The sequence below is a fragment of the Mobula birostris genome, chromosome 3, assembly GCF_030028105.1.
Source record: "Mobula birostris isolate sMobBir1 chromosome 3, sMobBir1.hap1, whole genome shotgun sequence".
In the NCBI taxonomy this organism is placed as follows: Eukaryota; Metazoa; Chordata; class Chondrichthyes; order Myliobatiformes; family Myliobatidae; genus Mobula; species Mobula birostris.
In genome coordinates, this window is record NC_092372.1 from 66,762,047 (window position 1) to 66,786,339 (window position 24,293).

The window sequence follows — 24,293 nt, forward strand, 5'->3', positions numbered from 1 at the left end:
CCTTGTAAATAAAAAACAGACAAATGCTAAAGAAATGGCAAAGTTACTGTCTGATGCACCACAAGGCACAAAGAGGAACAACAACAACAATTGTTGATTTTCCCCTTCCTGGATCCACCTATGGCCTGCCAATTCTTGCTGCACGCTAGCCCTTTATGCTGGCTATCTTTCCATCCAGAGTGTCAACCCAAAATATTGACTGACCATTTCCCTTCATTGGTGCTGCCTGATCCACTAAGTTCCTCCAGCTTTTTGTATGTTGCTCTTTAATTTCAAAATTGATTACTGTGCTTTTGAATTGGTTCTTTTTCAAAGAACGTTTCTCGCTTGTTATGCATATACTTCCCAAAGAATGTCATATGTCTAATGATCTTTAATTGTCTTTAAAAAAAAAACTGGTTTTGTATATTGCCCCTCACAATTCAAAGTTACCCCTTTTTTTCTAGCTAGTTATTTGATGTTATAGTTAACTCCTTAATCCCGGTACTAGTGTTCTGCAAAATATTTCAAGTTGGTTTACAATTTGTCCTGGTTTACAATCTTGGAGAATTTGAATATTTTTCATGTCTTTTGACTAAAAAAAAAGTTACATCATTACTGGATTTATGCAAGCCTTTAGAAATGATGCCCAACTTTAACATCTGAAAAGGGAAGGTCCACAGCATAGGATTTTTGGACGGCTTTTTTCAGATTGGTAGGAGGCACAATTACCCACAATGGTGGCTACAAAGTTGGTGTTCCTCCTGATTTGTCTTTGCAATGATCTTTTGACACTTTGTCAATTGTGGGGCTTTTATCAAAATGGGGGCAAATAGATTTCCTGCCATTCCTCAGAATTAAGCCATTATCCTTCAAAAGCATGCAGATTTCACATTTATTTTCGTGTAACTTATTTAATTGCTTAGAGAACAAATTTTAAAATGTACTTAACCAAGCTTTTACATTTGACCTTAAATAATGTGACTGATGGAAGAGATCTAATATCTAATTTTGAAAGCGGTTGCTATCTCGTCTCATTTTATCAGAAAGATTTACATGCAAATTAGTGTATCTTATAGTCTATTGCTTTGTATTCAGCTGTTATGATTTTAAAGCAGTGTCAATTTATTAGAACTACAAACTGCTTACATAAATTATTTTGTAAAACATAGGTGACAGATTGATAGATGCATTTAATTTGAGTTCAGGTACTTTCTGAACAAGGGAGTGCGCAGTAGTACTGAAGAAACTGAGTGCGGCTAACAATAGGGCACAGGTTTAAGGTGCTTGGAAGTAGGTACAGAAGAAATGTCAGGGGTAAGTTTTTTGCGCAGACAGTGGTGGGTGCGTGGAATGGGCTGCTGACAACGGTGTGGAGGCAGATACGATAGGGTCTTTTAAGAGACCGCTGGATAGGTACATGGAGCTTAGAAAAATAGAGGGCTATGGGTAACCCCAGGTAATTCCTTTTTGTTTGGCGTGTGCCTGCGTGCGTGCGAGTCTGTGTGTGCATGCGCGTGCGTCTGTGCATGTGCGTCTGCGTGTCCGTGCATTTGTCCGTGATGATGTCTTTTTCATGGCTTTTACAAGGCACGGAGCGAGAGAGAGCGCCACTCCCCACACAGACATTTTCGCAGTATTTTCCCTTTATTTTACGAGGTCGAGTTGCGATCTCGACACTGAACCTGGCACGGATGGAAAGCGTACTCGGGAGTGGACCCGGCTAGTTTCGAACCCGGGAACCTCCGCTCCCGGGTCCGGTGCCGATGTCGTTGCGCCACCAGCCGGCCTGTCCTAGGTAATTTCTAAAGTACTTGTTCGGCACAGCATCATGGGCTGAAGGGTCTGTATTGTGCTAAAGGTTTTCTATGTTTCTATGTGGTTAATTATTAAATGTCTTGGATTCATGCCATAGTTTGAGAATTTAGCAGATTGTGAATTGAAGCTGAACTATAAGGGCCTGCAAATAAATCATTAAGTGGATCAATTAAAAAAAAATGTCCAGAGTGATCCAGCATTTCTTCATCCTCTGCTGTGTCTGCAAATAACTATGGAGTTATTTCTGAACATTTGCAGCTATATACCTAATGAAATGGTTTTGATATTCCTTACCACCCATTGCATCATTTAAGTTGATTCCAATTTGTGCCTATTAGTTTAATGTCTTGACTTTTTCTTTGTTTCTCTTTAGCACTGCAAAATATAACCTGCTTACATTCCTGCCAAGATTCCTTTACTCACAGTTCAGAAGAGCAGCAAATTCATTTTTCCTGTTTATAGCCCTTCTGCAAGTAAGTTTGTTGGTTTTAATAATTTATAATCATATTATCCACTTTCAGAAAGTGATGAAAAATAATTGTAGCCATTACTGAAATGCCATTCTTCCGTGTCACCCATCTACCTGCCCTCCAAACACTGAGATGTTCAAGCTTATCTTTCCGATATTTTTGTACTGACTGTTTTTAAAATACTGTTCAAATACCTGTCTGAAGGGCTTGAGGTGCTAGGTTGTGAAGGAAATGGCAGATCCAGGCTTTCCAGATGCACATCTAGATGCAAAATATGATAAAAACAGCTCAGTAAAACTTAATGGCAAGTTACTTAAATGTATGGAACATAAGTTTATTAGCTAAGCTGTACGTGATAATACCAAATGCATGAAGTAACTGCAAGTCTCTGTTTTCTGCTATTCAAACAAGATAGAATTTGAATGGTGAATGTGAATATTTATGTAAGGAAATGTGAATTGAATGAGGAAATGTTTGCACAATTAAAAGATGTTGACACAATTTTACGCCACCCTGACCAGAAATTAGCTGGGACACTGACTGTGACCTATTTACAGTAAGTATTTTAATGTCAGGCACATATGGCACTGCATTTTCACACTTAATCTATAATTAACCCAATTTGAAATCTAAAACAAGTTTACATTTGCTATGGGATGGAGAGGTTTTGTTGAGAGCCAGAGTAACAAATGCAGCTAAAAAGGTCCTGAAGACATGGTTTATATGTTCCATAAGGGAAAATTGGCCAACATCTTAGTAAGCGTTAATGCAAACTACATTTACTGATTACGTTTGTACTCTGTGTTGAATTTGCATATTATTCTTGTGACTCTTTGGGTTTGGTCCATGTCATCTCATTTTTTTACTTGCATCCTAAGACTTGTGGGCTGCTGGCTGAACAGGACACTGTAAAATGGGGGAAGGGGGGTGTTATGACTGTGATTAAAGACGCCTGAGAGACATTAAAGCTGGTGATATACAAGTGTTTATTCATTACACCAAGCCGGCAACATTCTGGGGACACTCTCGATAGAAACTCCCAAACCCAACGGTATATCACATTTTTATACTCTTAAGGTCAAAGGTAACAGGCGATTAAATGCATTTCAGTAGTTACAATGGCATTGTTTACTTCATACTTTGGGTTGACAAATGGTTCCTTTGAGATACATAGTGGAAGCACATTGTAATTAATAAGACGCCTCTTGGTCCAAACGTCTTTGGGAGAAACTTAATTAATACAAGCATTCTAAAACCTTTTGACAACCAGAGAGCCAGATACCTGAAATTAATGTTGTCAGGGTTGTCTCTGAGTACGTGAATATGATAGGTACACAAAAACTATTGGTTGCCTATACCTGTGACCATGTTTGATATGCTAGGTGACAACTTCCTCTTGGTTCCTGGGCAGAATTCTGTCCAAGGAAAGCAGAACTTTAAGGAGGATCTAATTAAGTGGGGCAGTGAAAATCCCCTTCACTTCATATCCCTCATCTAATTACTAACCTGTGTGTACGTACAGTACATTGACACAGGCTGACATGACTAATTGGCTACCTATAAGACTGCACAGAGATAGGACTAAAGCATTCCAGAAATTTGATCATATCCTCTTCGCCCCTTCAATCTCTGAGAGCTAGAACTATCAGTAGTGGCTGTCAGTAGTTACTCTGTGGGCAGGGTCACAGCGAGGTAACTTTGTTACAGGTTCACAAGCAACAGTTCACATTCCATGCCATGACATAAGATTATCAGAACGATCTTGACAACCAATCTTTTTGATCGATCGACAGGAGGGTTTGGGGTGGTCTATATTTGAATAACTGCAAAGACCTTGCCGTGGTAGCATCCCCGATCAGACTGTCCTTTCAATCGCTGGCCCATCCACTGAAAGGGCCCAGCTTATTTGTGTTCACTCCCCGTTCAGCTGGGGTGGCTGTGTTCCAACACTGTGTGCAGTTTTGTCTTTCTCGCAGACTGCTTTGCTAGCGAGGTTGTGACACTTGATGTCTCTGCCTTAACTTGGATCTCTTCCCATCTATTTTCCCTGATAACTTTCTATACCGATCTCTACAACTAATCATCTACCTCCAAGAACCAGTCTTCATTATGATTTATAATTACTGTTATGTTTTTAAAAAAAAAAACTTTATTCACGGCTCACTGACGCGCGCCCCCCCTTCCTCCCCCCAGTCGTGTTTCTGTTCTCTGTGGGTCTATTTCTATCAGGTGAGGTCAGATGTGACTCAATAGGCTGTTGTTCATCACTTAGCTTCTCTGTTATGACTGTGGTGACTTGATCCTTTGTTCTGTCTGTGAGGCCAACAAGGTGAGACATACGGTTTTGAGTCAGGTGTTTCCACTGGCTGCCCCGTCAGGTCTGCACAAAAACACAAGTGTCATTCATCAGAAGCACCAGCTGTGGTCCTATCCCCCTGGGAGCAAACCCTGTATTTTCTGCAGCTCCTTTATCATGACTGGGTTGTGGGAGAATTATCTTCCTCTCCCTCTCACTCTCTCTGATCAGCAATGTGTTGCTGTTGTTTTGCTCAGTCTCTCAACATTTTAAGATGGTTACAGAGGTCCTTTACATACTGGGTGAGTTTTTCTCTATAAGTTCCAGGTTCAACACAACTCATAATCACTCCATAAGGAAGTCGCATTGCTTGCCCTGTCAATAATGCATAAGGGCTCAGACCCAGCAGATTGAGGTTGCACGCAATCTTATCAAGATTCTTGGCCAGACGTCAACTCATGTCATTCCTGTCTCTGTTATAGTTTAGCTAAGGCAGTTTTGATTGCTTCGTTCACCCTTTCAATTATAGAAAGCTTCTGACCCAGATGGGGTATCTGACAGAGTATTAAAGACTTGTGCAGATCAACTAACTAAGTGTTCACTGGTATCTTTAACCTCTCACTTCAGCAGCCTGTAGTACCCACCTGCTTCAAGCAGGCTTCAGTTTTACCAGTGTCTAAGACGAATGTGGTAAATTGTCTGAATAACTGTCATCCAGAAGCACTTGTATCCACAGTGATGAAATGTTTTGAGAAGTTTGTGATGGAACATATCAACACCTGCCTGAGAAGCAATTTGAATCCACTCCAATTTGCCTACTGGAGCAACAGGTCAACAGCAGATCCCATTTCATTGGCTCTTCACTCAACCCTGGTACATCTGGACAGCAAAGGTGCATAGATCAGGACGCTCCTTATCAACTACAGCTTGGCATTCAATACCATCATCCCCTCCAAACTAATAAGCTTCAAAATGTTGGCCTCAATACCTCCCTATGCAATTGGATCCTCAATTTCCTCACTTGCAGAGAACAGTCAGTTTGGATCAGCAAAAACATCTCCTCCACGATCTCCATCAGCACAGGTGCGCCACAAGGCCATATGCTTAGTGCCATGCTCTATTTCCTTTACACTTTTGTCTGCTACGCACAGCTCTAATGCCATATTTAAGTTTGCTGACCACACCACTGTCATAGTCCGAATCAAAGATGGTGATGATTCAGCATATGTGTGGGAGATTGAAAATCTGGCTGAGTGTTGCCACAACAACAACCTACTCAATATCAGCTGACCAAGGAGCTGATTATTGACTTCAAGGGGAGGAAACCGGAGGTCCCATGAACCTCATTGGGAGGATCAGAGGTGGAGAGGATCAGCAACTTTAAATTCCTTGGTGTTATCATTTCAGAGGACCTGCCCTGGGCCCAGCACTTAAGTGCAATTACAAAGAAAGCATGGCAGCACCTCTACTTCCTTAGAAGTTTGTAAAGATTTGACATGACATCTAAAACTTGGACAAACTTCTACAGGTATGTGGTGGAGAGTATACTGCAGTCTTTCTCAACCCTTTTGCCCTGGAGGAGCTCTTATAATAATTTTTATCCAGGAGTTCCCTGACACCTGAAAATGATTTCATCTACAGCTCATGGTACATTAGTGTGATAAGTAAATTGTCAATGCTCTTTTGAGTAGAGATGAATTTTTAGCCAAATTTTTTGAAAAATACAGGTTATTAAGCTTAGCTTACCATCTTGAAATTAATCTCTTTCTTTCCCTTTCATAAGTTTTTGAAAACTCATAAGGCAAACATAATAGATTTCTGTTAAATTACTGGCTTAGGCCAAAATGGGACTTAATTTTTCTAAAGGTAGGCTGAATAGATTTAACTTGCATAAAGCCTGTAAATTGATTTCAATTAATACTAACAACATAAAAATTTCTTGACAATATTGAATGGTAAATTTACTAAGCATTGTAAGCCAAAGTAATATGAATAAAAATATTGCTGAAGACACAATTTTATACAAGACTTGAAAAAATATTTTCTTTCTAAGTGATATGATCAGTGCTGGGGTTTTTTTGCTGCACAAGTACTCAGTTCTGAGTCGAACTTGAGGTGAGCACATGTGGATTTCACCTTCAACTGAAATGAGACAATCTCTATGCTTGCTCTTGATGCTTGTTAAACAAGAAAAAGCTTGCTCACACATGTAAGAAGTTGAAAATTGCAGCAAAATGTTAATTGCTTTCCTTTTACTTTTCTTCCACAGAAATCCAGAACTTGTCTAGGGAAAGTCAGTAAATCTCATCTTGAGTACATGATCAGACTGTATCTCACAAAGTTTTTCTTCTCTCAAAGTGAAGTTCTCAGGCTGAGTAGAAGATTCAGAGAAAGGGTCCCTCATCCAGTCATACGCTTGTGTTGAAAAGGAGGAAAAATACTGTTCAATTTTATTCTGCGGTTCTTCAACGTGGTTTTCAATAACACTCTTTACTTTCTGATATCCTTCCTCACTCCCAAGCTCAAGCAGCAGTGGAAATATGTCAAGATTTACTTTTGCAACATGATTTTTCCAAATATTCCATTTCCTTTTAGATCCAAGAATATTGTCACTTGAAGTCAAAACATTTTCTCCAGGGCCTTGCAGAGGCTTGTTCAACTGGGTCATATGATGAAAAATGTCTGCTAAGTAAGCTAGTTTCTATAGCTATTCTTCATTTTCAAAGCACTGAGCAAAATCTGGCCTACTATTCTCTTCTTTCTTACTTCTGCAATTCATCTTTCAGCTCAAACACCCTCTCTTACTCTGCTCAGCCATCAAATTTCTGTATGTAGAAGGTGATTGGTGTGCTCTTTGTCCAGGTTTTCAGTTTTCAAAACATTCTCGAGTGAACTGGTCTTTGTTTAATAAAGTTAACCATTTTTGTAGCATCATCCAGAATTTTTTCATTTCATATCCAAGAGTTTTTGACATCACTTCTCTGTGAAGAAGGCAGTGCGTTGTAAAAATGTCAGGATTTTCTTTTTGTTTTAAAACAAGGGAAACAAAACCTCTCATGGAGCCAACCATTGATGGGGCACCATCAACACGGATGCTAGACAGACTTTTTGTTTCCAGATATGAAGACAAAGTATTGAATATCTTTATATCTTTCGGGCAGCATTTTGCAACAGAGGAGTATTTAGTGAATTTCACCATCATTTACAAATCTTACAAATGCTACAACGTGACATTTATTGGTAAAATCTGTTGCCTCATCAACCTGGATAGAGAAGCTGTTGTTTTTCAGTTTCACAGGAAACCTCTTCAGCATCACGTGACATGTCATCAATGCGTCGACTTATTGTACAGGTTGAGAATAAAACGTTTTCAATTTCTCATACTATATATTGTCCAAGCATTTTACCCACTATAATTTTCCCTGCTGGCATCATTAGGTTTACAACAGCTGTGTGACTTTTCCTTTTCTGGGTAATAAGTTCTGCTACTAAATAACTTGAATTACTAAATAAGTGGGCACATGGCCAAGTGGTTAAGGCATTCGACTAGCAATCTGAAGGTCGTGAGTTCAAGTCCCAACCGAGGCAGCGTGTTGTGTCCTTGAGCAAGGCACTTAATCACATGGTGCTCTGCGGCGACACTGGTGCCAAGCTGTATGGGTCCTAATGCCCTTCCCTTGGACAACATCCGTGCCCTGGAGAGGGGAGACTTACAGCATGGGCAACTGCCGGTCTTCCGTACAACCTTGCCCAGGCCTGTGCCCTGGTGAGTGAAGACTTTCCAGGCGCAGATCCATGGTCTCGCAAGACTAACGGATGGCTTTAGGACTAAATAACTTGCTTCTGGAATCTTTTTACTGACTGTGACTTTATTAACGAAAACTTTACTCTGTTTGTTTTGAGAATCCAGTAGCTGTTTGAAATAATCAGCACTGACTCAAAAGGTTGTAACTTTCATCATTAACATCAGAATTGTCCGTACGCCTAGGCCTAAAATCCTCTTCCATCTCACACCTCCTCTTCAGAAATCATCACGTTCACCCTCAGACATGTCTGTAAAAACACAGGGGTTAATAATATCCCTGTGTTCATCACAGCCCAAGTTGGGCGAGTCCATTCAATGCTCAGACACCGTACTTCATGTTCTTCAACAGCCTACTGTCCTCCCCTCTGGACTCAACCAAATAAACAAGGTCTTACTGCACACTACCATAATGGGTTCTAATGAGGTTGCTACTGTGGTTGCTCACCACTGCGAGCGTGAGCATCATGCATTGTGTGGTTCAAAAAACGATTTTTTTCTTAAGACATCATCTCTCAAAGAAGCCCAGTTGAGAAACCCTGGTGTACTGACTGGCTGGGGAAACACCAATTCTCCCGAACAGAAAATCTTACAAAAAGTCGTGGATATGGCCTAGGCCATCAGGGGTAAAGCCCTCCCACCATTTAGCACCACTGCACAGTGCTGTCACAGAAAAGCAGCATCCTCATCAGAGATCCCCACCATCCAGGTCATGCTCTCTTCTCAATGCTGCCATCAAGAATAAGTTACAGGAGCCTCAGGACTCAGCACCAGGTTCAGGAACAGTTACTACACCTGAACCATCAGGCTCTTGAAGCAGTGGCGATAACTTCACTCAACTTCACTCGCCCCATCTCTGAACTGTTCCGATAACCTATAGACTCACTTTCTAGAACACTTCATCTAATGTTCTCAATATTTATTACTTATTTATTTCTTTTTGTATTTACACAATTTATTGTTCTTTACACACTAGTTGTCCACCCTGTTGGTGTGGTCTTTCATTGGTTGATTCTATTATGGTTATTGGATTTATGGAGTATGACCTCAAGAAAATAAATCTCAGGGTTGTATTATGGTGACATTTATGTGCTTGGATAATAAATTTACTTGGAACAGGCACCTGCGTCAGAAGGAATCAGATTTGGGTTTAATATCACAGGCATACGTTGTGAAATTTGCTGTTATGTGGCAGCAGTACAGTGCAATTCATAATAACATTACTGTAAATTACAGTAAGAAGTATGTATATTAAAAAAGCTAAATTAAGCAAGTCGTGCAAAAAGAGAGGAAAAAATGTAGTGAGGTTGTGTTCATGGGTTCAGTGTCCATTCAGAAATCCGATGGCAAAGGGGAAAAAGGTGTTCCTGAATCATTGAGTGTGTGGTGTGCCTTCAGGCTTCTGTACCTCCTCCACGATGATAGAAATGAGAGCAGGGCCTGTCCTGAGTGATGGATGTTCTTAATGATGGATGCCGCCTTTTTGAGGCATCGCTCCTTGAAGTTGTCCTGGATGCTAGGGAATCTAATGCCCCTGATTGAGCTAACTGAGCTTACAACCTTCTGCAGCTTATTTTGATCTTGTGCAGTGCCCACCGCTCCCTGCCCCCCCTCCCCATACCAGACTGTGATGCAGCCAGTTAGAATGCATTCCACGGTACATAGAAACATAGAAAACCTATAGCACGATACAGGCCCTTTGGCCCACAAAGCTGTGTCAAACGTGTCCTTACCTTAGAACTACCTAGGCTTAACCATAGCCCTCTATTTTTCTGAGCTCCATGTACCGATCCAGGAGTCTCTTAAAAGACCCCATCGTTTCTGCTTCCGCTGCCGGCAGCCCATTCCACGTACTCACCATTCCCTGTGTTTTTCAAAAACAAACTTACCCTGATATCTCCTCTGTACCTACTTCCAAGCACCTTGCAACTATGTCCTCTCGTGCTAGCTATTTCAGCCCTGAGAAAAAGCCTCTGACTATCCACATGATCAATGCCTCTCATTATCTTGTACACCTCTGTCGAGTCACCTCTCATCCCCGGTCGCTCCAAGGAGAAAGAGCAGAGTTCACTCAGCCTATTCTCATAAGGCATGCTCCCCAATCCAGGCAACATCCTTGTAGATCTCCTCTGCACCCTTTCTATGGTTTCCACGTCCTTCCTGTAGTGAGGCGACCAGAACTGAGCACAGTACTCCAAGTGGGGTCTGACCAGGGTCCTATAGAGCTGCATCTGTAGAAATTTGAGTGTCTTTGGTGACATAATAAATCTGCTCAAACTCTTAATGAAATATATCCGCTGCTGCACCTATTTTGCAATTGCATCAATACGATATGCCATTGATCTTTTTGGTCTCCAGTGGCCTGCCCCACCACTGCATTGTAATGCCCTCCTTCACTGCTGCAGCAAAGGTGAAATGGGTGAGCTGCATCAGGTAACCCTAGCGCAGGTGCAGAGACTAGGGCTTTCTTGTAATCTTTCCTCATCCGGCCATGATTTTACTTGTTCCTGAGGGGGATTTTTAGTATCCCCTGGTGTTTTATTTTCTTCACTACACTCTGGACAGCGAACATGTACAATCGATAGAGCACACAGGCTAGCCAGTATAGCCGCAGCCAATCATCAGAGTCTGGAGCCAGGATGATGTCTGTGAGTTACTCTGTCAGCGGTTCCCAGAGGTGTGAGCCAGATGCAAACAAGAATGTGGTCGGGTGAAGCTAAACCCAGTTAAAGTAGAGGCGGACGTACATAAACTCTATAAGCAATATCACATAATGCATGAGCAGTATCCCATATTGTCCCAGGCATTTAGTTTTGACCAATTTGTGTATGTCTTTAGGGTGCATCTGGTGGGTTTTGATCATTTCTTCTAACTAGCACCAAAATTCTGCATTGCAAAAATGCAAATCTTAAGTGAGGGCAGTTTAGATTAATGCTCTGCTTTTCCCCTAGGGTGAAAGGCTTGTGGGTGGAGGTGTGTGTGGCTGGCTAGGGTCATCAGGGTTTTGAGCCTATTGTTGCCCTGACTGTATAGATACCATTCTGACATACTGTACTGGATATAACCCCTCTTTTCCACTTGTCAACTCCCTAGTCCAGCGTTTCCCAGTTTGCCTCATCAGCTGCCCAGTGAGCACCCACCTGCTCATATCCCATTTACTTCTCAGTCTGCCCATATCACTGTATTGTTTTAATTGTTCTGCCTGTTTTTCACCCATATCTCTCTAAGTATTCAAACTGTTGCTTCAATCTATCCACCTGTACACTGTCCGCTGTTCCCTGTATCCATCCCTTCCCTTCTGTAGCTTTACTGTTTGTGCTCTGTGATTCCAGGCTCTTTGTTCTCTCTTGCAAATATACACGACATGAAGTGACTTCCTCTTTGGTTTTTCCACCACTGCCAATGTTCTTCCAGGCTCTAGGTCTTAACCCACCTGGCTTTGTCCATTCCCTGTTCAGCCTTCTCAAGTTTAAGGGGTATATACTCTCAGTTTTCCCCCTTCATAATTGAGCCCATGATGTGACTGTATCCCTTATATGTAGAAAGTTAAATATTTCTGCATATTGCCCATCTTAGACTTTGATTCCCAGGTTTTCCCACACACAGTCAGGCACATATAAGACTTCTCTGAGTATACATGCGCTCTCTGGGACCCTGAACGGTATCTCCACACTGCCTAAGTGTTCTCCATCACCACACTGCACTTAATCTGTTGCCTATCGAATGACTGTACACGCATCCTCTGGCATTATGAATGGCATCTCCCCCACTACCCAAATGTTCTCAATAGCTGAGTTACACTTAATCGGTTGCCCACCGAGTGAGTATACACGTGCCCTCTGGTGTCATGAATGGTCAGTAACTACCTTTCGCAACTGGTGACCCTGTCTCAACAAACTACCCAGCACTGACTGGTAGCTGGTCCTTTTCATGAAATGCACAGAAACGTGCACACACGGGCACAGACACACACTTTTATATCTACCAGTTCAGCTCTGTGCCATGTCCTTCGATACTCAGTAATCATTGACCTAAACAGATCTGATTATGGGTGCTTCTTTCTTTTTTAAAAAAATACAAACCCCCTTAGACTGCTGAAGTCACTGGCAACACTGTGGGTAACAAACATATCCCAGATGTTGTGACTGAGTGAAATCACCAGAGGGACATTGAAGCTAGTGATGTAAAAATCTTTATTCATCACAACAAGTAGGCATCATTGAGGAGAAACTCTTGTCAGAGGCTCACAAACCCAAAGGTATATTGCATTCTTATCCCCTTAAGGTCAAAGGTAAGAAGTGAGTCAATACAAGTACAGTAGTTACAATGACATTGTTTACTTCATACTTTGGGTTGACAAATTGTTCCTTTGAAATACATAGTGGAAGTTCATTGTAATTGATAAGACACCTCTGACAGTCCAGACACCTTTGGGAGAAACTGGTTAACACAGATATTCTTAAAAACATTTGATAACAGAAAACCAGACACCCAAAATTAATGTTATCAGGACTGTCTCTGAGTATGCAGATAAGTACACAGAAACTATTGATTGCCTATACCTGTGACCATACTGGCAGACCAACATCTGTCTGGTCTGCCAGCTTACACTCAAGTCGCAATGATGCAAATAACTCAGCCATGTTGCCTAGTTTGCTGCAAGGCAATTAAAGCATCCCATGTTCTAAAGCTTATCTCTTGAATATGCAGTCTGTGGAGCTACTAGTGCTTTTAACTTCAATTTACTGCTTGCAATTTACAAAAAAATCTGAAGGTTAATTGCAAGCTTCCTGAATTTATTTATGTTCACAGTAAGAACTGGAGTCTGGTTCTTGTTAGATTTAATATCTGCTATATTCAGATAACTCCAGAATGCTCCCTATTAGGGAGTGTTTGATGTTTAGTGTAGATTCTGTTCAAAGGGCTGTGCTGTAAACTCTTGACTCTGTTTGCTGCCCATAAAATTTCTGTTTAGTTTGCCATCAGAATAACAACCAACTTTCCAAAATGATGGATTTGCGGTCCTGATAGCATCTTTTGAGGGTTTCACAAAGCTATGCTATCACCTTAAAGCCAAATCTATCTTTACACAGCAAATCTAAAGACAGTGAGATTTCTTCAGCTATCCCATTTATTTTCAACTCGTTTGAAGCACTAACAAGCAAGCCAGTTTAAAACTGAGACAGACTCTATAGTACACAGATTTGTGTGGAGAGTGGTTTGAGTATGACACTGCTACAAGGGAACCCACAGAGTCACAGGGAGAATGTGCAAGCTTCACACTGTCAGAACAAATGTGATGATCGGTTGATGTAATTCGCTTCAGTTCAGTTCAGTTGACCAGCTTCCTCCTGTGGTACGAACATAATCTTTCAGTGCCTCTTTGTCTGTAGTGCCAGAGATTGATGGATGACCTGATAAAAGTATATAAAATTAGGATAGAAATAAATAGGGTAAACAGTCTTTTTTGAGGGATTTAAAAGTCAAATACTAGAGGGCATAGATTTAAGGTGTCAGTACGAGATTTGTGATGCAAGATTTTTTTTAAAACACAATGGTAATTGCCTGGAATGTGTTTCCAGGTGGTGGAAGCAGATATGGAGTGATTGGGATGCTCGTGGGGTTATTCTTGCAGAGAGCTCATGTGGTCTCTGTGTTATATGATCACCTGACCTGCTGTTAATGTTGATTCCAAAATGCAATATTTTTCTTCCCCACAAAAGTAATTATTGTATTCCTCCCGCAATATCCAAGCATTTGTGGTATTAGTATAAGACCATAAGACATAGAAGCGGAATTAGACCATTCTGTACATCGAGTCTGCTCCATCATTCCATCACTGATAATTTATTATACCTCTCAATCCCATTCTCATGCCTTCTCCTGTAACTTCTGATGCCCTTACTAATCAAGGATTTATCAACCTCAGCTGTAAGTATACTCAATAACTTGGCCATCACGCCTGTCTGGGTCAATAAATTCCATGATTGACCACCCTCTGGCTAAAGGAATTCTTCCTCATCTCTGTTATAAAGGGACATCTTTCCATTCTCAGGCTGTGCCCTCTGGTCCAAAGCTGCCCCACTATAGCAAGCATCTTCTCCACGTCCACCTTATCTAGGGCTGTTAATATTCAATAGGTGTCAATGAGATACCCCCTTAGTCTTCTAAAGTCCAGAGAGTACATTTCTAGAACCATCAAACATTCCATACATTAACCCTTTCATTTCCAGGATCATTCTCGTGAACATCCTCTGGATTCTCCCCAATGCCAACGCATCCTTTCTCAGATAAGGAGCCTAAAACTGCTCACGATGCTCCCGTGTGGTCCGACCAATGCCTTATAAATCCTGCATCCCTTTGCTTTTCTGATTTTTTAAAAAAAATTTTCTCCCCATTCAGAAAATAGTCTATTTATTTCTTCTACTAAAGTACATGACCATACGCTTCCCTGCAATATATTCCATTTGCTATTTCTTTGCATCTTCTCCTAATTCATCCAAGTCTCTCTGCAGACTCACTGCTTCCTCAACACATCCTGCCCTTCCACCTTTGTATTATCCGCAAAGTTAGCCACAAAGCTCTATTAATTCTGTCCTCCAAATCATTGACATATAGCATGAAGAGAAGCAGTCCCAACACCAACCCTTGTGGAACACACTAGTCACTGGCAGCCTACCAGAAAAGACCCATCTATTCCCACTCTGTCTCCTGTTAGTCAGTCAATCTTCAACCCATGCTAGTATCCTTCCTGTATTGCCGTTGGCTCTTGTTAAGTAGCCTAATGTGCTGCACCTTATCGAAGACCTTCTGAAAATCTAAGCCTGTATTCACAGACTGTCCATTGTCTAACCTGCCTGCTATTTCCTCAAAGAATTTCAACAGATTTGTCACACAACATTTTTCCTTAAAAAAAAATCATATTGACTGCCTTATTTTATAATGTGCCCCATTATTAAGCCTCATCCTTAATAATGGGCTCCAACATCTTCCCAACCACTGAATTCAGGTTAACTGGCCTATCATATCCTGTCTTCTGCCTCCTGCCTTCCAAAAGAGTGAAGTGATGTTTGTAATTTTCTAGTTCTTCAGAACCATTCCAGAATCTAGTGATTCTTGAAAGATCATTACTAATGCCTCCACAATCTCTTCAGCTACCTCTTTCAGAACGGTCCAGGTGACTTATCCAACTTCAGACCCTTCAGCTTTCCAAGTACACTTTTTTTGTAATAGCAAACTACATCCTGACATTCTTGAATTTCTAGTGTGCTTCCACAGTAAAGACTGATGGAAAATACTTATTAAGTTTGTCTGCTATTTCTTTTTCTTCCATAGCTACCTCTGTACTGGTACAATATCTACTCTTGTTTCTCTTTTACTCTTCAGATATGTGCAAAAGCTTCTAGTATGTTCTTTTATTTTACTAGCTAGTTTACCTTCATATTTCATCTTTTCTGTTATAGCTTTTTCAGTTGCCTTCTGTTGGTTTTTAAAAGCTATCCAATCCTCTAACTTCCCACTAATTTTACTGTATTATATGCTTCCTCTTCCTATTATGGTGCCTTTTACTTCCTTGTTACCCACAGTTGCCTCATCCTCATTTTAGAATACTACTTCTTCTTTGGGATGTATCTGTCTCGTACCTTGCAAATTGTTACCAGAAACTCCGGCCATTGCTGTTCTGCCATCATCTCTGCTAGTGTCCAACCAATTTTAGCCAGCTCCTTTCTCATGCCTCTGTAATTCCCTTTGCTCCCTTTAATACTGATAGATCTGTTCTTAGCTTCTCCCTATCAAACTGCAGGATGAATTACAGATTTGGTTCATTATACAGCACTCAATATGGAATTGCCTTTTCCCTGATAGGCTACAAGATTGCTTTTTAGAACAACCACAGGTTGCTCTAAAAAGCCATCTCGTAGGCATTCTACAAATTCTCTCTCTTTGGATCTAGTGTCCACCTGATTTTCCCAATCCACATGCAAATTGAAATCCCCCATGACCACAGTAACATTGCCCATTGATATGTCTCTTCTATCTCCTGTTGAAATTTGTAACCCACATCCTGGCTATTGTTCAGAGGCCTGTATATAACTCTTATTAGGGTTGTTTTACCTTTGCAGTCTCTTAACTCTACTCACAAGGATTCTCCACCTTCTGACCCTATGTCACCTCTTTCTAAGGATTTGGTTTCAGTTTTACCTCCTTTGCCTACCTGCCTGTCCTTTCAATACAATGTGCAATCCAGCTTGATGCTGCACTGTAAGAGAGATGTTGAAAACTTAATGTTTACACTTGTATAAATAATGCCAAAAAGATAAATTCATTGAGCTTCGAGGAGTTTAAGTCCACTTCCTAGATAGATAGACATACTTTATTGATCCCGAGAGAAACTGGGTTTCATTACAGTTGCACCAACGAAGAATAGAGTATAAATATAGCAATATGTATATTTATTTCTGTTGCAGTCCTACCCATTGGAAAATCATTCTAAGCGTTACTGTCATGATTTGCCCTATTTCAGCTGTCACAGTCATCTCAGGTACATGATGATGATAAGATATAGCACCAGAATTAGAACATTTGGCCCATTATGTCTGCTCTGCTGTTTCATCACGGCTGATCCATTTTCCCCTTAGCCCCAATCTTCTGCCTTCTCCTTGTAGTTCTTCATGCCCTGACCAATCAAGAACCTATCACCTCTGCCTGAAATATACCGAATGACTTGACCTCCACAGCTGCCTGTGGCAATGAATTCCACAGATTCACCACTCTCTGGCTAAAGAAGTTCCTCTTCATCTCTATCCTAAGTGGCTGCCTCTTCTGAAGCTGTCTCCTCTGGTCTTGGACCCGACACCATAGGAAATGTCCATAGGAAAAATCTACTCTTTCAACATTCAATAGGTTTCAATTATGTCACTCAGTCTTCTGAATTCTATTGAGTACTGGCCCAGAGCCATCAATCAGTCCTCAATAGATAATACTTTAATTACTGAATTCATTACCATAAGCCGCCTCTGAACCCTCTCCCAATATCAGCACATCCTTCTTTAGATAAGGGGCACAAAACTGCTCACAATACTCCAAGTGAGACCTCACCAGTGCTTTATAAAGCCTCAACATTACCACCTCTTATATTCTAATCCTCTTGAAATTAATGCTAACATTGCATTTCCCTTCTTCACTACCGACTCAACCTGCAAATTAATCTTTAAAGAATCCTGCACGAGGATGCTCAAGTCCCTTTGTATCTGAGTTTTGAATTATCTCTCTATTTAGAAAATGGTCTACACTTTTATTTCTTCTGACAAAGTGCAAGACTGTACACTTCCCAACACTGTATTCCATTTGTCACTTTACCCATTCTTCTAATCTGCCTTAAGTCCTTCCACAGCCTCCCTGCCCCCTCAACACAACCTGCTCCTCCACCTTTCTTCGTATTGTCCACAACCTTGGCTAGAAAGCCATCAATTCTGTCATCCAAATCATTCACATATAATGTAGAAAAGTGGTCCCAACATAGACCCCTGTGGAACACCACTGGTCACTGGCAGCCAATCAGAGAAGGCCACTCTTTGCCTCATGCTAAGCAGTCAATGCTCTCACCACGCTAGAATCTTTCCTGTAAAACTATGGGCTCTTGTTAAGCAGCCTCATGTGGCACCTTGTCAAAGCCCTTCTAAAAATTGAAGTACACAACATCCATTGATTCTCTTTTGTCTATCCTGCTTGTTTATTTCTTCAAAGAATTACAAGTTTGTTGGGCAAAATGTTCCATTAAGGAAGCCATGCTGACTTCGGCCTATCTTATCATTTGCCACCCAAGTACCCCGAAACCACATCTTTAACAATTGACTCCATTGCCTTCCCAATCGCTGAGATCAGGCCAACTGGCCTATAATTTCTTTACTTCTGCCTCTCCCTTCTTGAAGAGTGGAGTGATATTTGCAATTTTCCAATCCTTCAGAACCATGCCAGAATCTATTTATTCTTGAAAGATCATTACCAATGCCTTCACAATCTGTTCAGCCACCTCTTCCAGACCCCTGGGGTATAGACTAACTGGTCCAAGTGATTTATCTACCTTCAGTCCTTTCAGTTTCCTAAGCACCTTCTCCCTAGTAATGGCAACTTCACTCACTTCTGCCCCTCTTGAAATTCCATCATACTGTGTCTTCCACAATGAAGACAGACGCAAAATACTTGAGCAATAAAGACGGACACAAAATAATTGTACAGTTCATCCTCCATTTCTTTGTTTCTCCCATTACTACATCTCCATCATTGTTCAGCAGTCAGATATCTACTCTCGCCTTTCTTTTACTCGTTGTATATCTGAAGAAAAGTTTGGTATCCTCAGTAATATCATTGGCTAACTTATCTTCGTATTCTATCTTTTCCCTATTTATTACTTCTTAGTTGCCTTCTGTCGGTTTTTAAATACTTCTGGATCCTCGAACTTCTTACTAATTTTTGCTCTATTCTATGGCCTCCCTTTGGCTGATATGCTGGTCTTGACTTCCCTTGACAGCCACGGTTGCGTTGACATACTTTACAATACTACTACTGTGGGATGTATCTATCCAGTACCATTGCTGCTGTGCCATCATCCCTGCTGGTGTCTTCTCCAATCAGTTTTGGTTAACTCCTCTCTCATGCCGCTGTAATTCCTTTTATTCCATTGTAGTACTGATGTTAGCTTCTGACGTTAGCTTCTCCCTCTCAAATTGCAGGGTGAATAATATGACCAGTGTCTCCTAAGGCTTCCTTTACTTTAAACTCTCTAATCTATTCCGGTTCATTGCACGACAGTCAATCCAGAATAGTTGATCCCGTAGTGGGCTCTACCACAAGCTGTGCTAAAAAGCCATCTCATATGCATTCTACAAATTCCCTCTCTTGGGATCCAGCACCAACCTGATTTTCCCAATCGACTTGCACATTGAAATCCCCCATGACGACAGTAATATTGCCCTTTTGATATGCTTTTTCTCTCTCCCATTATAGTTTGTAACCCACATACTGGCTACTGTTTGGAGGCCTGTATATCACTCAGATCAGAGACTTTTTACCTTTGCAATTCCTTAGCTATACCCACAAGGATTCTACACCTTACGATCCAATGTCACCTCTTTCTAAAGATTGGATTTATTTTTTACTAACAGAGCCACGCCACCCTCTCTGCTGACAAACCTACTGCAATTTTTTGAGGAAATTACAAGCAGGGTAGACAAAGGAAATGCGGTAGACGTGGTGTACTTGGGTTTTCAGGAGGCCTTTGACAAGGTCCCATACATGAGGCTGCTTAGCAAGATAAGAGCCCATGGAATTACAGGGAAGTTACTAGCATGGGTGGAGCATTGGCTGGTCGGCAGAAAACAGAGTGGTAATAAAGGGATCCTTTTCTGTCTGGCTGCTGGTTACCAGTGAAGTTCCACAGGGGGCAGTGTTGGGATCACTGCTTTTTACGGTGTATGTCAATGATTTGGACTATGGGATTAATGGATTTGTGGCTAAATTTGCCAATGATACAAAGGTAGGTGGAGGAGTGGGTAGTGTTGGGGAAACAGAGAGCCTGCAGAGAGACTTAGATAGTTTAGGGGAATGGGCAAAGAAATGGCAAATGAAATACAATGTTGGAAAGTGTATGGTCATGCACTTTGGTGGAAGAAATAAATGGGCAGACTATTATTTAGATGGGGAGAGAAAATTCAAAATGCAGAGATGCAAAGGGACTTGGGAGTCCTTGTGCAAGATACCCTAAAGATTAACCTCCAGGTTGAGTCGGTGGTGAAGAAGGCAAATGCAATGTTGGCATTCATTTCTAAAGGGACAGAATATAAGAGCAGGGATGTGATGTTGAGGCTCTATAAGGCACTTCTGAGACCACACTTGGAGTATTGTGTGCAGTTTTGGGCTCCTTATTTTAGGAAGGATATACTGACATTGGACATGGTTCAGAGGAGATTCATGAGAATGATTCTTGGAATGAAGGGGTTACCGTGTGAGGAACGTCTGGCAGCTCTTGGGCTATATTCCCTGGAGTTCAGGAGAATGAGTGTGAATCTCATAGAAACATTCAGAATGTTAAAAGGCAAAGTTATTTCCCATGGTAGGGGATTCTAGGACGAGAGGCCACGACTTCAGGATTGAAGGGTATCCTTTTAGAACTGAGATGCAGAGAAATTACTTTAGTCAGAGGGTAGTAAATCTGTGGAATTTGTTGCCACAAGCGGCTGTGGAGGCCAAGTCATTGGGTGTATTTAAGGCAGAGATAGGTTCTTGATTAGCCAGGGCATCAAAGGGTATGGGGTGAAAGCAGGGAAGTGGGGGTGATTGGAAGAATTGAATCAACCAATGATTGAATGGTGGAGCAGACTTGATGGCCTGAATGGCCTATTTCTGCTCCTATATATTATGGTCTTATGCTTACCTGTCTGTCCTTTCGATACAGTTTGTATGCTTGGATGTTAAGCTCCCAGCTAAAATTTTCTTTCAGCCACAACTTGGTGATAATGCCCACAGTGACATACCTGCCAATCTTTAACGCTACAAGTTCTTCAACCTTATTGCATATACTGTGTGTATTCAAATATAACACCTTCAGTCCTGTATTCATTACCCTTTGTGATTTTGTCCTCATCTCCGTCCTAAATCTTCTCCCCTGAATCTTAAGACAATGTCCCCTAGTTCTAGTCTTACCTACCAATGGAAACAACTTTCCTACCTCTATCTTATCTATCCCTTTCAAAATGTTGTATGTTTTTATAAGATCCCCTCTCATCTGAACTCCAGAGAGTATAGTCCCAGGCGACTCAATCTTTCCTCATAGGTTAACCCCTTCATCCCTGGAATCAACCTGGTGAACCTCCTCTGCACTGCCTCCAAAACCAGTATATCCTTCCTCAAGTATGGAGACCAGAACTGCACACAGCACTCCAGGTGCGGCCTCACCAGTACCCTGTATAGTTGCAGCATGACCTCCCTGCTCTTGAATTCAATCCCTCTAACAATGAAAGCCAGCGTTCCATTTGCTTTCTTAATAACCTGTTGTACCTGCCAGCCAACTTTTTGTGATTCATGTACAAGCACTCCCAAGTTCCTCTGCACAACAGCATGCTGCAATCTTTCACTATTTAAATAATAATCTGCTCTTCTATTATTCCTTCCAAAGTGGATGATCTCACATTTACCAACATTGTATTCCATCTGCCAGACATTGGCCCACTCACTCAACCTATATATGTCCCTCTGCACACTCTCCACATCCTCTGTACAATTTGCTTTTCCACTCAGTTTAGTGTCACCAGCAAATTTTGCTACACTACACTCAGTCCCCTCTTCCAAATCATCAATGTAAATGGCAAGTAGTTGCAGGCCCAGTACTGATCCCTGCGGCACCCCACTCGCCACAGACTGCCAACTGGAGAAACACCCACTTATACCAACTCTCTACCTTCTATTGGTTAACTAATCCACTATCCATACCAATACACTTCCTCCGACTCCATGCATGCATTCCTGTTCCCATCCGCCTGCCAAATTAGTTTAAACCATCCTGAACAGCTCTCGCAAGCCTGCCTGCAAGGATATTGGTCAACATCAACATTATATGATGAGGATGTGAAATGGTGCCACAGAGGGTGGCCCAGTGGTATGGTTGTTAGCATAGCGCTTTATATCAGGTTCAAATCCTGCCACTGTTTGAAAGGAGTTTGTACATTCTCCCCGTGTCCACGTTAGTTTCCTCCCACATTCCTAAGACTTGCGCGTTAATAAGTTGTGGGCATGCTATGTTGGCACTGGAAGCATGGCAATACTTGTGTGCTGCCCCCTAGCACATCTTCAGACTGCATTGGTCATTGAGACAAATGACACATTTCACTGTATGTTTCAATGTTTTAATATACAGTGGCATGTAAAAGTTTGGGCACCCCTGGTCAAAATTTCTGTTACTGTGAATAGTTAAGTGAGTAGAAGATGAACTGATCTCCAAAAGTCATAAAGTTAAAGATGACACATTCCTTTAATATTTTAAACAAGAAAACTTCTTTATTTCCATCTTTTATAGTTTCAAAATAACAAAAAAGGTAAAAGGCCTGAAACAAAAGTTTGGGCACCCTGCATGGATTTTGAGTTGTGTTTAGGATCATTATCCTGTTGTAGAAGCCATCCTCTTTTCATCTTCGGCTTTTTTTTACAGATGTTGTGATGTTTGCTTCTAGAATTTGCTGGTATCTAATTGAATTCATTCTTCCCTCTACCAGTGAAATGTTCCCTGTGCCACTTGCTGCAACACAAGCCCAAAGCAGGAACGATCCACCCCCGTGCTTAGCAGTTGGAGAGATGTTCTTTTCATGAAATTCTAAACCCTTTTTTCTCCAAACATACCTTTGCTCCTTGTGGCCAAAAAGTTCTATTTTAACTTCATCAGTCCACAGGACTTGTTTCTAAAATGCATCAGGCTTGTTTAGATGTTCCTTTGCAAACTTCTGATGCTGAATTTTGTGGTGAGGATGCAGAAGAGGTTTTCTTCTGATGACTCTTCCATGAAGGTCATATTTGTGCACGTGTTGCTGCACAGTGGAGCAGACCACCACTCCAGAGTCTGCTAAATCTTCCTGAAGGTCTTTTGTAGTCACACGGGGGTTTTGATTTGTCTTTCTAGCAATCCTATGAGCCGTTCCCTTGGAAAGTTTTCTTGGTCTTCCAGACCTCAACTTGATCTCTACCGTTCCTGTTAGCTGCCATTTCTTAATTACATTACGAACTGAGGAAATGGCAACCTGAAAACGCTTTGCTATCTTCTTACAGCCTTCTCCTGCTTTGTGGCATCATTTATTTTAATTTTCAGAATGCTAGGCAGCTGCTTAGAGGAGCCCATGGCTGCTGATTGTTGGGACAAGGTTTGAGGAGTCACGGTATTTATAAAGCTTTGAAATTTGCATCACCAGGCCTTTCCTAACAATGACTGTGAACAAGCCATAGGCCTAGCAAGCTAATTAAGGTCTGAGACCTTGGTAAAAGTTATCTGAGAGTTCAAATCTCTTGGGGGGGGGGGGGCTCAAACTTTTGCATGGTGCTCCTTTCCTTTTTTTTCTACTCTAAAATTGTACAAAACCAAAATAATACACTAGTCTTAAAATGTTGAAAAGAATGTTTCATCTTTAACTGTATGACTTTTGGAGATCAGGTCATCGTCTACTCACTTATCTATTCACAGTAACCGATGCATTTTGGAAACAAGTCCTGTGGACTGATGAAGTTAAAATAGAACCTTTTGGCCGCAATGAGCAAAGGTATGTTTGGAGAAAAAAGGGTGCAGAATTTCATGAAAAGAACACCTCTCCAACTGCTAAGCATGGGGATGGAGCGTTCCTGCTTTGGGCTTATGATGCAGCCAGTGGCACAGGGAACATTTCACTGGTAGAGGGAAGAATGAATTCAATTAGATCCCAGCAAATTCTGGAAGTGAACATCTCACTGTCTGTATAAAAAAAAAGCTGAAGATGAAAAGAGGATGGCTTCTACAACAGGATCCTAAACACACCTCAAAATCCACAATGGACTACCTCAAGAGGTGCAAGCTGAAGTTTTTGCCATGGCCCTCAAAGTCCCCCGACCTAAACATCATCGAATATCTGTGGATAGACCTCAAAAGAGCAGTGCATGCAAGACAGCCCAAGAATCTCACAGAACTAGAAGCCTTCTGCAAGGAAGAATGGGCGAAAATGCCCCAAACAAGAATTGAAAGACACTTAGTTGGCTACAGAAAGCACTTACAAACTGTGATACTTGCTAAAGGGGGTGTTACTAAGTACTGACCATGCAAGGTGTCCAAACCTTTGCTTCGGGCACTTTTCCTTTTTTGTTATTTTGAAACTGTAAAAGATGGAAATGAAAAAGTAATCTTGCTTAAAATATTAAA

The 24,293-nt window shown here is 41.3% G+C and overlaps 1 protein-coding gene across 5 annotated transcripts in view; it reads left to right on the forward strand.

The window, feature by feature from the left end:
• Window positions 1-24,293, forward strand: part of atp8a1 (ATPase phospholipid transporting 8A1) — a 363,676-nt gene that overhangs the window by 63,984 nt on the left and 275,399 nt on the right. For all 5 annotated transcript variants that reach the window (XM_072252785.1, XM_072252787.1, XM_072252786.1 and 2 more), the window contains exon 3: window positions 2,171-2,270. In XM_072252785.1, the coding sequence (XP_072108886.1) occupies window positions 2,171-2,270 (100 nt within the window). The remainder of the gene's footprint in view (window positions 1-2,170; window positions 2,271-24,293) is intronic.